General features: G+C 41.4%; 1 protein-coding gene across 5 annotated transcripts in view; it reads left to right on the top strand.

Moving 5' to 3' along the window:
- LOC134080450 (protocadherin beta-16-like) overlaps nt 1–13,798 on the top strand; it is a 148,224-nt gene that overhangs the window by 96,979 nt on the left and 37,447 nt on the right. The window contains exon 1 of one of the 5 annotated variants that reach the window (XM_062536894.1): nt 7,656–10,128. The exons of the other annotated variants lie outside the window; for them this stretch is intronic. Within the exon in view, the coding sequence (XP_062392878.1) occupies nt 7,699–10,128 (2,430 nt within the window). The 5' untranslated portion in view covers nt 7,656–7,698. Of the gene's footprint in view, nt 1–7,655; nt 10,129–13,798 lie in introns of those variants that run through there. 5 annotated transcript variants of the gene reach the window in all.

Below are 13,798 nucleotides of genomic sequence, written 5' to 3' on the forward strand. Positions count from 1 at the left end.
TCACACACAGGAAAACATTCAATTAATTTACTCACAAAAAAATAGTAAGAGGAAAACTGTGCATGATAAATCAGCAAATGTACTCCCATCATGCAGATATTATAGATGGTCCAGCGATCAATGTTTTAATGTTATTTTACATGTTAATGTGCTGTTTCATTGTTCTTTATGGTTTGACAACACTGTATCTCAACAGTCATGCTTATAATCAACACTGAACAGTGTATGAGAGAGAGAGAGAGAGAGAGAGAGAGAAAGAGAGAGAGAGAGAACCAGAAATCATTCTGTTTCTTGGGACATGTTAACATTGTGAGGTATACAATGCAGGTTCGTCACACAGATATGTAGAAGACTAGTTGTCCCGCGTCAGATCTGTAAAGCATCTGTTCCCTTGACCCCAGGAGCATGTGCCTGCTCTCACAACTCCACACCAAAACACGCACACCTTACAGCACACACCAGTTAGCTCTCATGGCACAGAGAACAAATGAGGATTCAGCCAGCACAGGGGCTTGATCATTTCAATCTATCTGGAGATGGCTTGCGAACATCCATGAAGAATTTCTATTATTGTTGAAAAGGGTCATTTTATTTTTGCTTAAGCATATATACTGTCTATGATGTTTGGGGGTACAAGTGAACCTTTTTTGTCCATGCTGTGCCTTCTAATGCCGTTAGTTGCTGTTTTGTTGTTATCAACATTTAAATGTGTTAGAATTCATGTGAGCTAACCACTGTGGTGATATAAAACTTGGGCTTGAACAGAGACATCTGACCCTTGACCTTTTAGTGGTTATCCCCTCTATGATATATTTCAATGCCAGTGTGGTGCTTTATGTTGCACTGGTACTCTATTAATGAGCTAGCGCCGCATTGTGCCGCGAAGGCAAATAGAACCGCAGTGTGCACGCTTTATATTGCTTCAAACAGAGCAGCTTTAGTGCAGTCACAAACCAGGATGTGTCTATGCGTTTGCAAAGCAACTAGCCATACATAGGCTACTAGGGAACAGCCTATCCCCATACAGTGCTGAGAACAGTTGTCTATGGGATGAGGAGAGAATGAGATTTGTTTCTTTCAGCTCTGTGTCCTATATGTGTGTATGTGTCAATGGATCTTTCTTTGTATGTTAGATTGGGTTATTGATATTCTTACTGATGTCAAATGGGTGTCTGTTTTAATCCTCTTGAGCTTTATCAGTTAAAGAAGATGGAAGTAATACAGATATACAGACCATACACACACAGAGAGAGAGAGAGAGAGAGATTCAATACAGACACGGAGGAAAGATAGTATGTACTGTAGTCATTCACTCTGTCAGTTTCAGTGATTTCTGATGCCTAATGTTGCCTGTGACTGTCACTCCTGTGACTTCACTTCCTTCATCCCCATGTCTGAGCCGCATCTCTTATGTCAAAGCCCCATCTAATCCCAGAGCTCAAATGTGAAGCTACAATACCGAATGTAGTAATTTAACACAAACTGTCTTTGTCATCACACAAGATAGTATACAAGATAGCTGCTTATATACAAATAAGTGTTCAGATGCGCCAACAAACAACCAGATAACCATAGAGGATGGCATTCACTAATATAGGCCACTTGTTTTTAATCTTTCCTCAGTGTTAGAGGCATTGCAGTGCCTTAGTGTTTTGTCTGACCTGAATGTGCCATGCCATGCTTTCCAGCCTGTGAAAAAGGCTGTTTTTCTTCCTGCTGCCTGCTCACGCCCCGCCCCGCCCCGCCCCCACCCCCCTCCTATAAACACACACACACACACACACACACACACACACACACACACATGCACGCACACACACACACACTCTACCAGACCAGGATGGGTTGCCATGGTAACAGGCTTAGTCACGATGTAGACTGGTCCATTTTCTCCAAAAACACAGGGGGTACCTCCATTGTATAGAGTCAGTGGGGTCTGTGGTCTGTATATGCTGGCAGTTTGTTAACTGCTCCTCTGTATGTGTGGGATGTGTGGAACATCTGATTCTAGTTATTGTCAACCCACGACTGTTCTACTGACTGATTGTGTAGGGTGTTTAATGTCACAATGCGTAGAAATGTCGCAGTCTCATCATCACATGCTCAAAAGTGGTGCGGTCCAGTATAAACAAAGGATATCTGATTCCCAAATGATACGAACCCCATATGGCACACTGGAATGTGTGATGAGTTGGAACGAAGTAAGGTGTGCAGTGTGTGTGTAATGGTCTGGGAAGTGTTATGAACAGTGTGCTGTATTTTGAGAAGCCATGTTTTCACAAACTGCATATGGCAGTGAAAAACATGTCCGTGTTGATGTTGCTAAAGTGTGCTGGCGTGTGTGGTGCTGAGTGGTTATGGTTTACTGGGTGGATGATTTTTTGCTGTGTGTGTGTGTGTGTGTGTGTGTGTGTGTGTGTGTGTGTGTGTGTGTGTGTGTGTGTGTGTGTGCGCGTGTGTTCATATTAACCGCTACTGACAATTTCACTGCATTCTCTGACAATTTCACTGCATTCTTTACTTAGCAATCATATGCATGTGACAAATAAGCCTCCTTGTATCCTTGTACTTGCCACTTTTGCCATCAATGCAATTAAGCAACCCATCATGTTTCTCATTAAATAACATCCATTGTCACCTTGGCTGTATCTCCTACCAGCACTGATGTGTTCATGATATGGTCAAGAGTCTGATATACTGTTATGTAAACAAGGCTATTATCATAATGTGCACTACGTACAGATATGTTTTGGTCAGTTGAGTCAGACTCTGTAGTGAACTGGCCGTATTGTGAGGGTTAAAGGGACATTAAATGCAGTTCAGTTCAGTTTACAGTTTTTAATCTTTGCTTTGACACAGTTTTTGCTGTTGTGTAATGAAGGATACTGCAACAAATCCAAGGAAGTTCAAGTTCAAGTGTTATGTAATACTCACATGGCAGTTTTCCAAGAAAACTGAAATACATTAGCGTTTACAGTTTGAGCAAAATAGTTAAAGGTTGTATCATTTAAAATACACAAGAAGTTTCAGATGAGTTACAAGGCATTTCAAACTAATTTGATGTCCCAACATGGTAGGCCTACATCCTGTCTCCTGTGTGGGTCTGGCCAAAGCACGGCATACATCTCTGTATGTTGTGAGTACTGATGCAGTGTGGTTCTCTCTGTATGTTGTGAGTACTGATGCAGTGTGGTTCTCTCTGTATGTGTAACTACTGATGCAGTGTGGTTCTCTCTGTATGTTGTGAGTACTGATGCAGTGTGGTTCTCTCTGTATGTGTGACTACTGATGCAGTGTGGTTCTGTGATATATAGCGTGCAGTACTGTGGGCACAGTAGCATAGCACAGAGAGGATGGGCCCATTTACCTAGTTCATAAGGGTAGGAGCAGGCTTCACTCAAGAGTTATATTTTTTTTAGAGTGCTGACTAAATGATAAGCTATCATTGAAAAACAGGACTTTTTATGCATTATGCATAAATAATCACCATTTATTCCACAGACGTGTTTCGGCGTTCTGCCTTCCTCAGCGTGTATTTACCTAGTCTCATTTCAAAATGTCTCGTAATGTTATTTATACACACTGTATACATTATGGGCATGGTGGAGCAGTGGTAGTGCCATCATCTTAAAATTGGTGGGCCTGGGTTCTATTGGGTTTGGGCATGGGTTCTATTCCCGACCCCGCTGCTCTGGGTCTGTGTGGCTTTGGATTAGATAGTCTGCTAAATACCAGTCAACTGTAACTTTACCTATACTAGCTCAATGCCTGATCTTTAAGTGAACACAATAGCCATAATAAGTATTTGCACCCATGAGGATTGAGGTTTTTTCATGTGACATTTGCATTATGTCTAATGAAGAGAACTTTGTGTTAAAGTTTAGCAGACCAGGACAAGCTACTTGAGTTAGTTTACCAATAAGTTCAATGGTTGTGTCCTAAGAACCAGATTTTGTCTTAGCAATTGCAAAGCAAATTAACTGTGGGAAGCTTGCATTTACCAACACTTGTAGCAAAACTATCAGGGTGGTAGTGCAACACTTAAGGTTGGGTCTATCTGCCTCTGTGTGGTGGTAGCCTTCTTTGCTCTCTCACAACACTCTCTGTCCATGTCTTGTTTTCCTGTAAACAGGTAAGTGCGATCTCATGTTTGTTTTGTCCATCTGCCCTGTGACATGTGGCTTCTCTCTTAACCAAATTCTTCTTTCTCTTCCCCATGTTTCTGCCTCACCCTCTCTTCATCATCTGTATCTACTCCAGGTAAGAGACACATTTCTTCATCCATCACAGTAGAGTGGAAACAATGGACCTGATTTTTTAAGCATTCACAACAGATCAATGGTCTTCTTTAAGCTAAACAAAAGCTTCTTTAAGCTAGCAAAACAAAACACAAAATGTATCAAATCTAATTGGAGATATACAGTATGTATTTTACCTTTAATGTGTATATCAATATACTGCTGAAAACAAGTTTAAGTCAGGGTAAAGTTTGAAATATGAAAACTTTCAAAATCAGGTCTATTTGTTTTACTGTCAGTTCCATGTTGATAACTATGCCTGTGCTCTACAGTGGGTTAATTGTAAGACTTGACCTATAAACATCAGTACTAGAGGGGCAACTTCTGAGCAAATGTTCTTTTTTTAAATGTCAGATGTTTATGCATCATTTTACTCATTCTGAACAGAAATACAAGTTCCGTATACTCCAAGCAGACCAGTATACAGTGCCTAATGTATAGTGCCTAGTAACTAGGCTAAACATGTTTTGAATTACAACTGTCCCACTGTACGAGAATGTGTATTCTATTGTCTGTTGTTGCAATCACACACACATGTGCTGAAGTGCGCGTGCGCGCGCGCACACACACACACACACACACACACACACACACACACACACCTGAGTGACATCTGAGAGCAGTGCATCTCCCTCTCGCTATTGCTATTTTGCTCTCTCTCTCTCTCTCTCTCTCTCTCTCTCTCTCTCTCTCTCACACACACACACACACACACACACACACACACACACACACACACACACACACACACACACACACACACACACACACATACACACACCAATACTGTGGAACCCTCACACATACAGTACTATGCAAAAGTTTTTGGCATGTTTGAAACATGAAAAATAACACAGAAAGTGCAGAATACCAAAAGTGCCTTAATCACTTTCATTATATTCAAGAAGTTTGAATATCTAAATGTAATATTTCTATTGACACTAATGCAGACCATACAAAATGTGTTAAGACAAAGGACAAATGCCTAAAACCTTTGTGCAATGCTGTACACCTATACTGTACATACATTTCTACACATGTACACACATACTGAGAAACGTACATAATTATTTGCATCCATCCATACAAATAACATGTACAGGAGTACAGAGTAACTCCAAACACACATCTTGGACTTTGTCCTCTTTACCATCCTGGAAAATAGGGTCACTAATTGCCTCTCATCCATCCCAACACATTGGGGAATGAAAAGCCACTGAATGAAACTTGTTTTAACACTATTTATTGGTGAATTATTTGAGTGTCTTATAGTTAACATCTCTAAATCAAGACTCAAGAGTCATAATATTAGATTGTTAGAATATTAACATATCCTTCAGAGCATCATTGATTACAATGTCACAACACTTAAAGGTGGAGGTTTGGCAGCAACCTGATTCTAATGGTGTAGCAGTCATTCCCTTCATTAACTCTCAAAGTCATTGAGAGTGATTTTCCCTTTGGTTTTGCTTTTCTTCACCACAATTTGACCAAACTGGTACTCTAGTAACTTCTAAGATAGAAAGATACCTCTAGTAAGGATTTGATGGGTTTCTCTCTCTCTCTCTCTCTCTCTCTCTCTCTCTCTCTCTCTCTCTCTCTCTCTCTCTCTCTGTGGAGGGGAAGTTCTTATTTATTTATGTGTGCCTGTGTGTGTGCTTGTCTTGGCAATAGATCATTTCCACAGGTCCATACCAAGTTGATGTTACTAGGTTGATCATGTTTAGTCATGAAATCATTGCTTGTGTCTTTTTTTTTTACATTCAAGGAAATATTCTTTCCAACATACTTTTTGCCTTTTACTACTTACTTAGTATATGAGCCAGCCTCAAATGGAAAGATGAAACACCCCAAAATGTATTATGTGTCTGATAGTGTGCTAAATCGTTTAAATGGGGACAATCTTCACGTGTGCGATAACCTCATTTAGCATGTCGTGGTGTAACCTTCTATGCTTGACGAATTATAATTTTGCGTGGTAAATAATCCCTCACTAATACACAGCACTAGTAAATACATTTCGAAATGAATCATTCGAAATATATAAATCGAAGCAAAGCTTGTCGTCATGTAACATGAGCTGTAAGTAAGTAAGGCACACGTGGAGAGGCGTGTTTTGTGTAGAAGTGGGTCAGTCAGTCAGTCAGTCGAATGCATGCAGCAGCGCCTGTTCACCGCCTGTGTGGCGCTGTCCACCCGCGTGGTGCTGAAACCGTACCCTCTTTGTGTGATATGGACGCAACCATCTTGCAATGCATCCTGGTAGGCTTCTTTGTTGCTAGGGAGATCAGAGCGCATTTAATCATTAATGCGGTATTTTTGTGAAGTTGAAAAACGCATACATTATCTTATCATTAGTACAATTTTATAATCATATAAACCCTTTAAATACAGTCATGGAATTGTGTCATCTGCAGATGGCACATGTTTTGGAATACGCACGTTGCACCGAATCACAGCACTCTTTGTTTTACCCCAATCCTTTTAAAATGATATTTCATAACATGCATATTTATTTGAATTCGTTCTGTAACTCATCTGCATCATGATTTTTGTGAGTACTTGAACTCTCTCTCTCTCCCTTCCTCACTCCATCTCATTGGTATCGTCATCAAACAACGCCACACACTCCACACCCCTCCTTTCTCTCTCGTTCCCTCTGTTCTCTCGTATGAGCTCCCACTGCTGTTGACACCGTTGTAATTACATGAGAAATACTGTTTTTGTGAGTCTCCTGCACTACCTTCGCATCACCACAGGAAGGCAGACAGAGAACAGGGAGAGCTATGCAGACACAGACAGGAGCGAGTGGGGAAGAGAGGGGAAAAAATACATTTGTCCAAGAAATAAACACTTTGTTTCCTCCGTAAGAGTGGCTTGTAATAAATACTATTTGATACTGTTGAAAGTGGTACTGAAGAGCAATAGATTTCAGAAATGCCTTTGGAATAATAATAAACATATATCACTTCTCACAATATGTTGCTGTAATTACACTCAAGATTTCAATTTCAAAATGCTTCAAAATGTCAATTGTATAGAGGTATAGACGCATTCTGTCTTCTGTTCACGTATGTAGGGCTTGCTTTGCTCTATTCCAGTATACTTGCTCTGCACAGATTGCCTGTGCCTTTAAAAGTCATGTGCATTTCATTGGTTAGGACTCAGATGCCTGTGCATCCAATGGCATGCAGTATTGTACAAAGAGATCCACTCCGTCTCTTTGCTGCTTTCATTGCTCCGATCTATTGGAGCATTAGCAAGAGAATTACACAGAAGAGACAAAGCGTTTTAGATTTTATGAGCTGACAGTATGGGGACAACAAGCAACAAGAAATCTCTCACTTTGATGGAAAACTGTATTTCAGAGAAGGACTCGCGGTGAACATTTGGATTAAGGATGATGGATGTGTTTTATTTTTACCAGTGGAGGACTCTGTGTTTTACCCTCCTGTTGTATACAGTAGAGGGGCAAATACGATACACCATACCAGAGGAGTTAAAGGAGGGATCAGTTGTTGGAAATATAGCAAAAGACCTTGGTTTTGGATTATCAGATATTTCTGATCGCAGACTAAGGATAGCATCTGACACCGGTAAGCAGTACTTTCACATAGACTTGGGGAGAGGTGACCTTACTGTTAATGAGAGAATAGACCGGGAGACGTTATGTGCACAGACAATTCCATGCGTATTACCTTTAGAGGCCATAGTTGAAAATCCCTTGCAATTGCATCGTATTGAAATTGAAATACAAGACATTAATGACAACAGCCCTACATTCCACTCGAATGAACGTGTTTTGAAGATTCCAGAAAATGTTAATCCAGGCGCTACGTTTCCTCTAGAAAAAGCAGAAGATCCCGACGAGGCCTCTAACTCGTTAAAGTCCTATACTCTTGGCAAAAACGATAATTTCATATTAAATGTAAAAAATCAGGACGGTTCAAAAATTCCTGAACTAGTTTTGGAAAAGTCCTTAGATCGAGAAAAACAGGCGGTGCACAAGCTCATATTGACTGCTGTAGACGGGGGGAATCCAGTGAGATCAGGTACATCTGAAATTACCATTACCGTGTTAGACACAAATGATAACTCTCCCCAGTTTGAAAAAACATTCTATGAGGGGAGCATAGAAGAAAACGCAGCCCCTGGCACAGAGATTTTGAGAGTCAGAGCCATAGATTTAGACGAGGGTCCGAATGGAGAGGTTGAATATGTTTTTGGAGAGCAGTCGACCGACGCAACGCGACAGTTGTTTGACATAAACTCAGACACAGGTATAATCACTGTAAAAGGACAGCTAGATTATGAAAAAGCAAATTTACACAAATTTGACATATTTGCTAAAGATAAGGGCAGTCCACGAATGGAGAGACATTGTAGCGTTAAGATAAAAATAACAGATGTTAATGACAACTCTCCCGAAATTGTCATAACTTCACTGACCAGTCCAATACCTGAAAATTCCCCTATAGGTACTGTGGTCGCCCTTATTAGTGCAAAAGATGCAGATAGTGGTGAGAACGGAAAAGTGAAAGTTCAGGTAGCTTCAGACTCACCATTTAAACTTAATCATTCCGTATCCAACCACTACATGTTGCTCACGAATGCACAGATTGACAGGGAGATTAATTCGAAATATGATATTCAATTAAATGCTGTCGATTTGGGTTCACCTTCATTATCAACGAGGAAAACTATTTCTATTTCAATTTCTGATACGAATGACAACCCACCAGTGTTTGCCCAAAAATCATATACAGTTTATGTGAAAGAAAATTGCACCCCTGGGTCAATGCTGTTTTCAGTATCAGCTACGGATCCAGACATAGCGAAAAATGCACAAATCAGTTATTCTATCTTAGATTCAGGTTCGCAAGACTTTCCAGTTTCATCGTATGTTTACATAAATTCGGAGAATGGTAGCATATTCAGCATGCACTCGTTTGACTATGAAAAACTGAAAGTTTTTCAAATTGTCATACAAGCAAAAGACCAGGGCTCCCCGTCACTTAGCAGCAACGCCACAGTTCATGTCTTCATTATGGATCAAAACGACAACGTCCCCGCTGTCATATATCCCTCCGCGGTCATGGGCTCTGTGTCTCATCAGAGGATGCCCCGCTCTGCTAAAATGGGGCACCTGGTCACTAAGGTAACAGCTGTGGATGCTGACTCGGGCCATAACGCCTGGATTTCCTACAGACTCGCGGAAGCTACAGACTCGTCTCTGTTCGCTGTGAATCTTTACACTGGAGAGGTGAGGACTAAACGCTCTGTTTCAGAGCAGGATGACGCCTCTCAGAGACTGCTGATAGAGATCAAGGACAATGGAGAGCCAGTCCAGTCCACCACAGTCACAGTGGATATACTGATAGAGGACGGACTACACGAACCGATCTCTGACTTCAGACAGAAAGCTACAGAAAAAGACAAGAAAAACAGCAAAATCACCTTCTATTTGATCCTCTCTTTGGCATCAGTGTCTGTATTATCTCTGCTGACTTGTTTCATACTTCTAATTAAGTGCGCTAGAAACAGTAGAGGCGATGCTGGCTGCTGCATTAGAAGAGATTCTGATGGATACAAGAATCCCAACAGAAACCTACAGATCCAGCTCAACACTGACGGGCCTATTAAGTATGTGGAGGTTCTGGGAGGAGACATGATGTCTCAGAGTCAGTCGTTTGGGTCCTACCTGAGTCCAATGTCAGAGTTCAGTGACCTAACTTTCGTCAAGCCCAGCAGCACTCTAGACTTTAAGGATACATTACGTGGACTCGATGCGTCATTGCCAGACAGCGCATGGACGTTCGAGTGTCAACAGGTGAGCACTTTCTAAAAACTTAAAAACATACTCCTTTCACATGTTGCACAAGTTCCACCACGTGTATCTTTTTCACGATGACAGACATTTGCATACACAAACGTGTTGTGTTGTCTTTGCATCATTATGGTAAACAAAGATTTCGCATCATCATTCATACTCGTATGCCATGCAATATCCACAACTGAAGGATAAATAAGAGCTGGATCATTTATACAACACACTTAAAAGCACCTTGAATTAAATGTAGTTTGATCATCGTGGTTTGAGAGAATTCTAAAAAAACAATTGATGAATGTATTACGTAGCTTTTATGATCTAAAGACAAAGCCAACACCATGCATACGTTTCAAGTGCACTGTTCCTTTAAGGCCATTTGCGATTTTGTCGTGGTAGTCTATTGGAGGGCTCTCTCCACCAATAGTAAGAATCGCTGCACAAAGAGATCCACTGTCTCTCAGCCACCGCTTGTAAACCATGTACTGTCCAGACCACGGATAAACGGAGCCGAGGTTGACAGCACTCCAGCAATAATGCAGTAGCATCTTTGGAAATATTTGGATAGCAAATCTCACAGGAATGACATGTACACAGGATATATAGTCGTCATGCCAGAACACCGTCTTTGGAAATGGGACCATTGATGAGAAAAATGCCCACAAAGCAGTGGGTGCTCTTGCTGTTTCACGTAACAGCCTTGTGGAATACAACGGACGCGCAAATTCGGTACACTATTCCGGAGGAATTAAAGGAAGGTTCGGTTGTTGGTAACATTGCCAAAGACCTTGGTTTGGAGGTGGCTGAAATAACCGATCGTAGATTGAGAATAGCGTCTGACTCTGGTAAGCAGTACTTCGACGTAAATGTGGGGAAAGGCGAGCTTATTGTGAATCAGAGAATTGACAGAGAGGAGCTATGTGGGCAGAGCTCAAGTTGTCTTTTGCCTTTGGAGGTAATAATAGAAAACCCACTAAATCTATATCGTGTTGAAATAGAAATCCAAGACATAAATGATAATTACCCAGTATTTCAGACCCACGGACATGTTTTAAATATTGCAGAGTCCACATCACCGGGAGCAAGGTTCCGTTTGGAGTCTGCACAAGACTCCGATGTGGGCTCACATTCATTACGATCTTACACACTGACTAAAAACGATCATTTTTCATTAGACGTCAAAACAAACAAAGACGGAACTAAATTACCGGAGTTGGTTTTAGAAAAAGCTCTGGATAGAGAAAAGCAATCAGTACACACTCTTCTTCTAACAGCCATAGATGGCGGTACTCCAGCACGGTCTGGGACAGCAGAGATCACTATACATGTTCTAGACAATAATGATAATGCCCCAGTCTTTGACAAAGCTATTTATGATGTTCAGCTACAAGAGAACACACCATTTGTACAGGTAGTCGTAACCGTCAAAGCAGTTGACCAAGATGAAGGAGCGAACGCTGAAATAATGTATGCATTCGGTCCGCACACAACAGAAGCTTTACAGGAACTGTTTTCAGTTGACCCAGCTACAGGCGAAGTAAAAGTGAAAAGTCAAATAGATTATGAATCTGGCAGTTCATACAAATTTGATATAGTTGCCAGAGACAAAGGCGTACCTGCCATGGAGGGCCTTTGTAGTATTAATTTAGATATTTTGGACATAAACGATAACGTCCCAGATATCATTTTGAAGTCATTACCTAGCCCTGTTAGAGAGGATGCGCCTATTGGGACTGTCGTGGCTTTGATAAGTGCGAAGGATGTGGATACAGGTGACAATGGGCGTGTCCGTCTATCTCTAGCACCTGGATTGCCATTTACTTTAAAACCATCGATTTCGAACAACTATGCACTAGTCACAGCAGCTGCATTAGACCGAGAGATGCACCCTGAGTTCATGGTTGAAATACGGGCGACTGATTCCGGATCACCGCCACTGACATCAAAGAAAAACATCAAAGTTGACGTTTTAGATGTTAACGACAACCCACCAGTATTCCCGCAGTCGCTGTACACGGTGTATGTGAGGGAAAATGGCGCGGCCGGTTCCATATTGTGCTCTGTGTCAGCCTCTGATTCTGATCTAGGAGAAAATGCGAAAATAATGTATTCAGTGATCGATTCAAAGGGAGGAGACATACCGATATCGTCTTACGTTTACATCAATTCAGAAAACGGTAGTATCTTCAGTATGCACTCTTTTGACTATGAAAAAATCAAAGTGTTCCAGTTTCTAGTACAGGCTAAAGACCAGGGCTCCCCTACGCTTACCAGCAACGCTACCGTTCATGTTTTTATTCTGGATCAAAACGACAATATCCCCACTATCATTTACCCCTCCACGGTCATGGGCTCTGTGTCCCATCAGAGGTTGCCCCGCTCCGCTAAAATGGGGCACCTCGTCACCAAGGTAACAGCTGTGGACGCTGACTCGGGCCACAACGCCTGGATTTCCTATAGACTCGCGGAAGCTACAGACTCGTCTCTGCTCGCTGTGAATCTTTACACTGGAGAGGTGAGGACTAAACGCTCTGTTTCAGAGCAAGATGACGCCTCTCAGAGACTGCTGATAGAAATCAAGGACAATGGAGAGCCAGTCCAGTCCACCACAGTCACAGTGGACATACTGATAGAGGACGGACTACACGAACCCATCTCAGACTTCAGGCAGAAAGCTACAGAGAAAGACAAGAAAAACAGTAAAATCACTTTCTATTTGATTCTGTCGTTAGCATCAGTGTCTGTATTATCTCTGCTGACTTTTTTCATACTTCTAATTAAGTGCGCTAGAAACAGTAGAGGTGATGCTGGCTGTTGCATTAGAAGAGATTCTGACGGATACAAGAATCCAAATAGAAACCTACAGATCCAGCTCAACACTGACGGACCTATTAAGTATGTGGAGGTTCTTGGAGGAGACATGATGTCTCAGAGTCAGTCGTTTGGGTCGTATTTGTCTCCAATGTCGGAGTTCAGTGACTTAACTTTCGTAAAACCGAGCAGCACACTTGACTTTAAGGATACATTACGTGGGCTTGATGCGTCATTGCCAGACAGCGCATGGACGTTCGAGTGCCAACAGGTGAGACATGCTCATTGCGTAATTCTCCTTTTAACATGCATATTTTGTTGAAACATTATGATTCCTCAGTATGAAACTGCCGTTATGCTTTTTATGTTTGTGTTGTTTCGTGTGTTTACATATGTGTTGACGGCGTTGGAACTACACATAACGTTCTCTGATTTTGCACACGTTTTGAAGTTATGGGGAGTCGGATTTGTGTGTCCTTCCAAATGTTTACAGTTCCAATTATTTCCTACACTTAACTACCAGTGTATCTGCACATGAGTGAAAAATGCATGCATTTGCATGTGTTTGAAATTAACGCAGTGTACGTCGCAGGTAGCTTATAGCAGTTTTAGTGACACCTCATTTCAGCACTGAGAGAGTGGACAGCGACAATCGCTGTCTGAAATCCGCGCTTTCATTTGAAATGAATGCCGTCTCTTAGTTCAGCATTTTTCTTTTCTCTTTTCATGTCTGCACTGGCCAAACAAACCGCATATAGCTTATATAAAATCTAAAACTGGAGAACGTTTTGAATTTGTTTTCATGATTCCCTGTCATATTAGTTGCCTTATTAATCAACCACGAAAGCAATACACATTTGAG

Source organism: Sardina pilchardus, chromosome 5 (assembly GCF_963854185.1).
Source record: "Sardina pilchardus chromosome 5, fSarPil1.1, whole genome shotgun sequence".
In the NCBI taxonomy this organism is placed as follows: Eukaryota; Metazoa; Chordata; class Actinopteri; order Clupeiformes; family Clupeidae; genus Sardina; species Sardina pilchardus.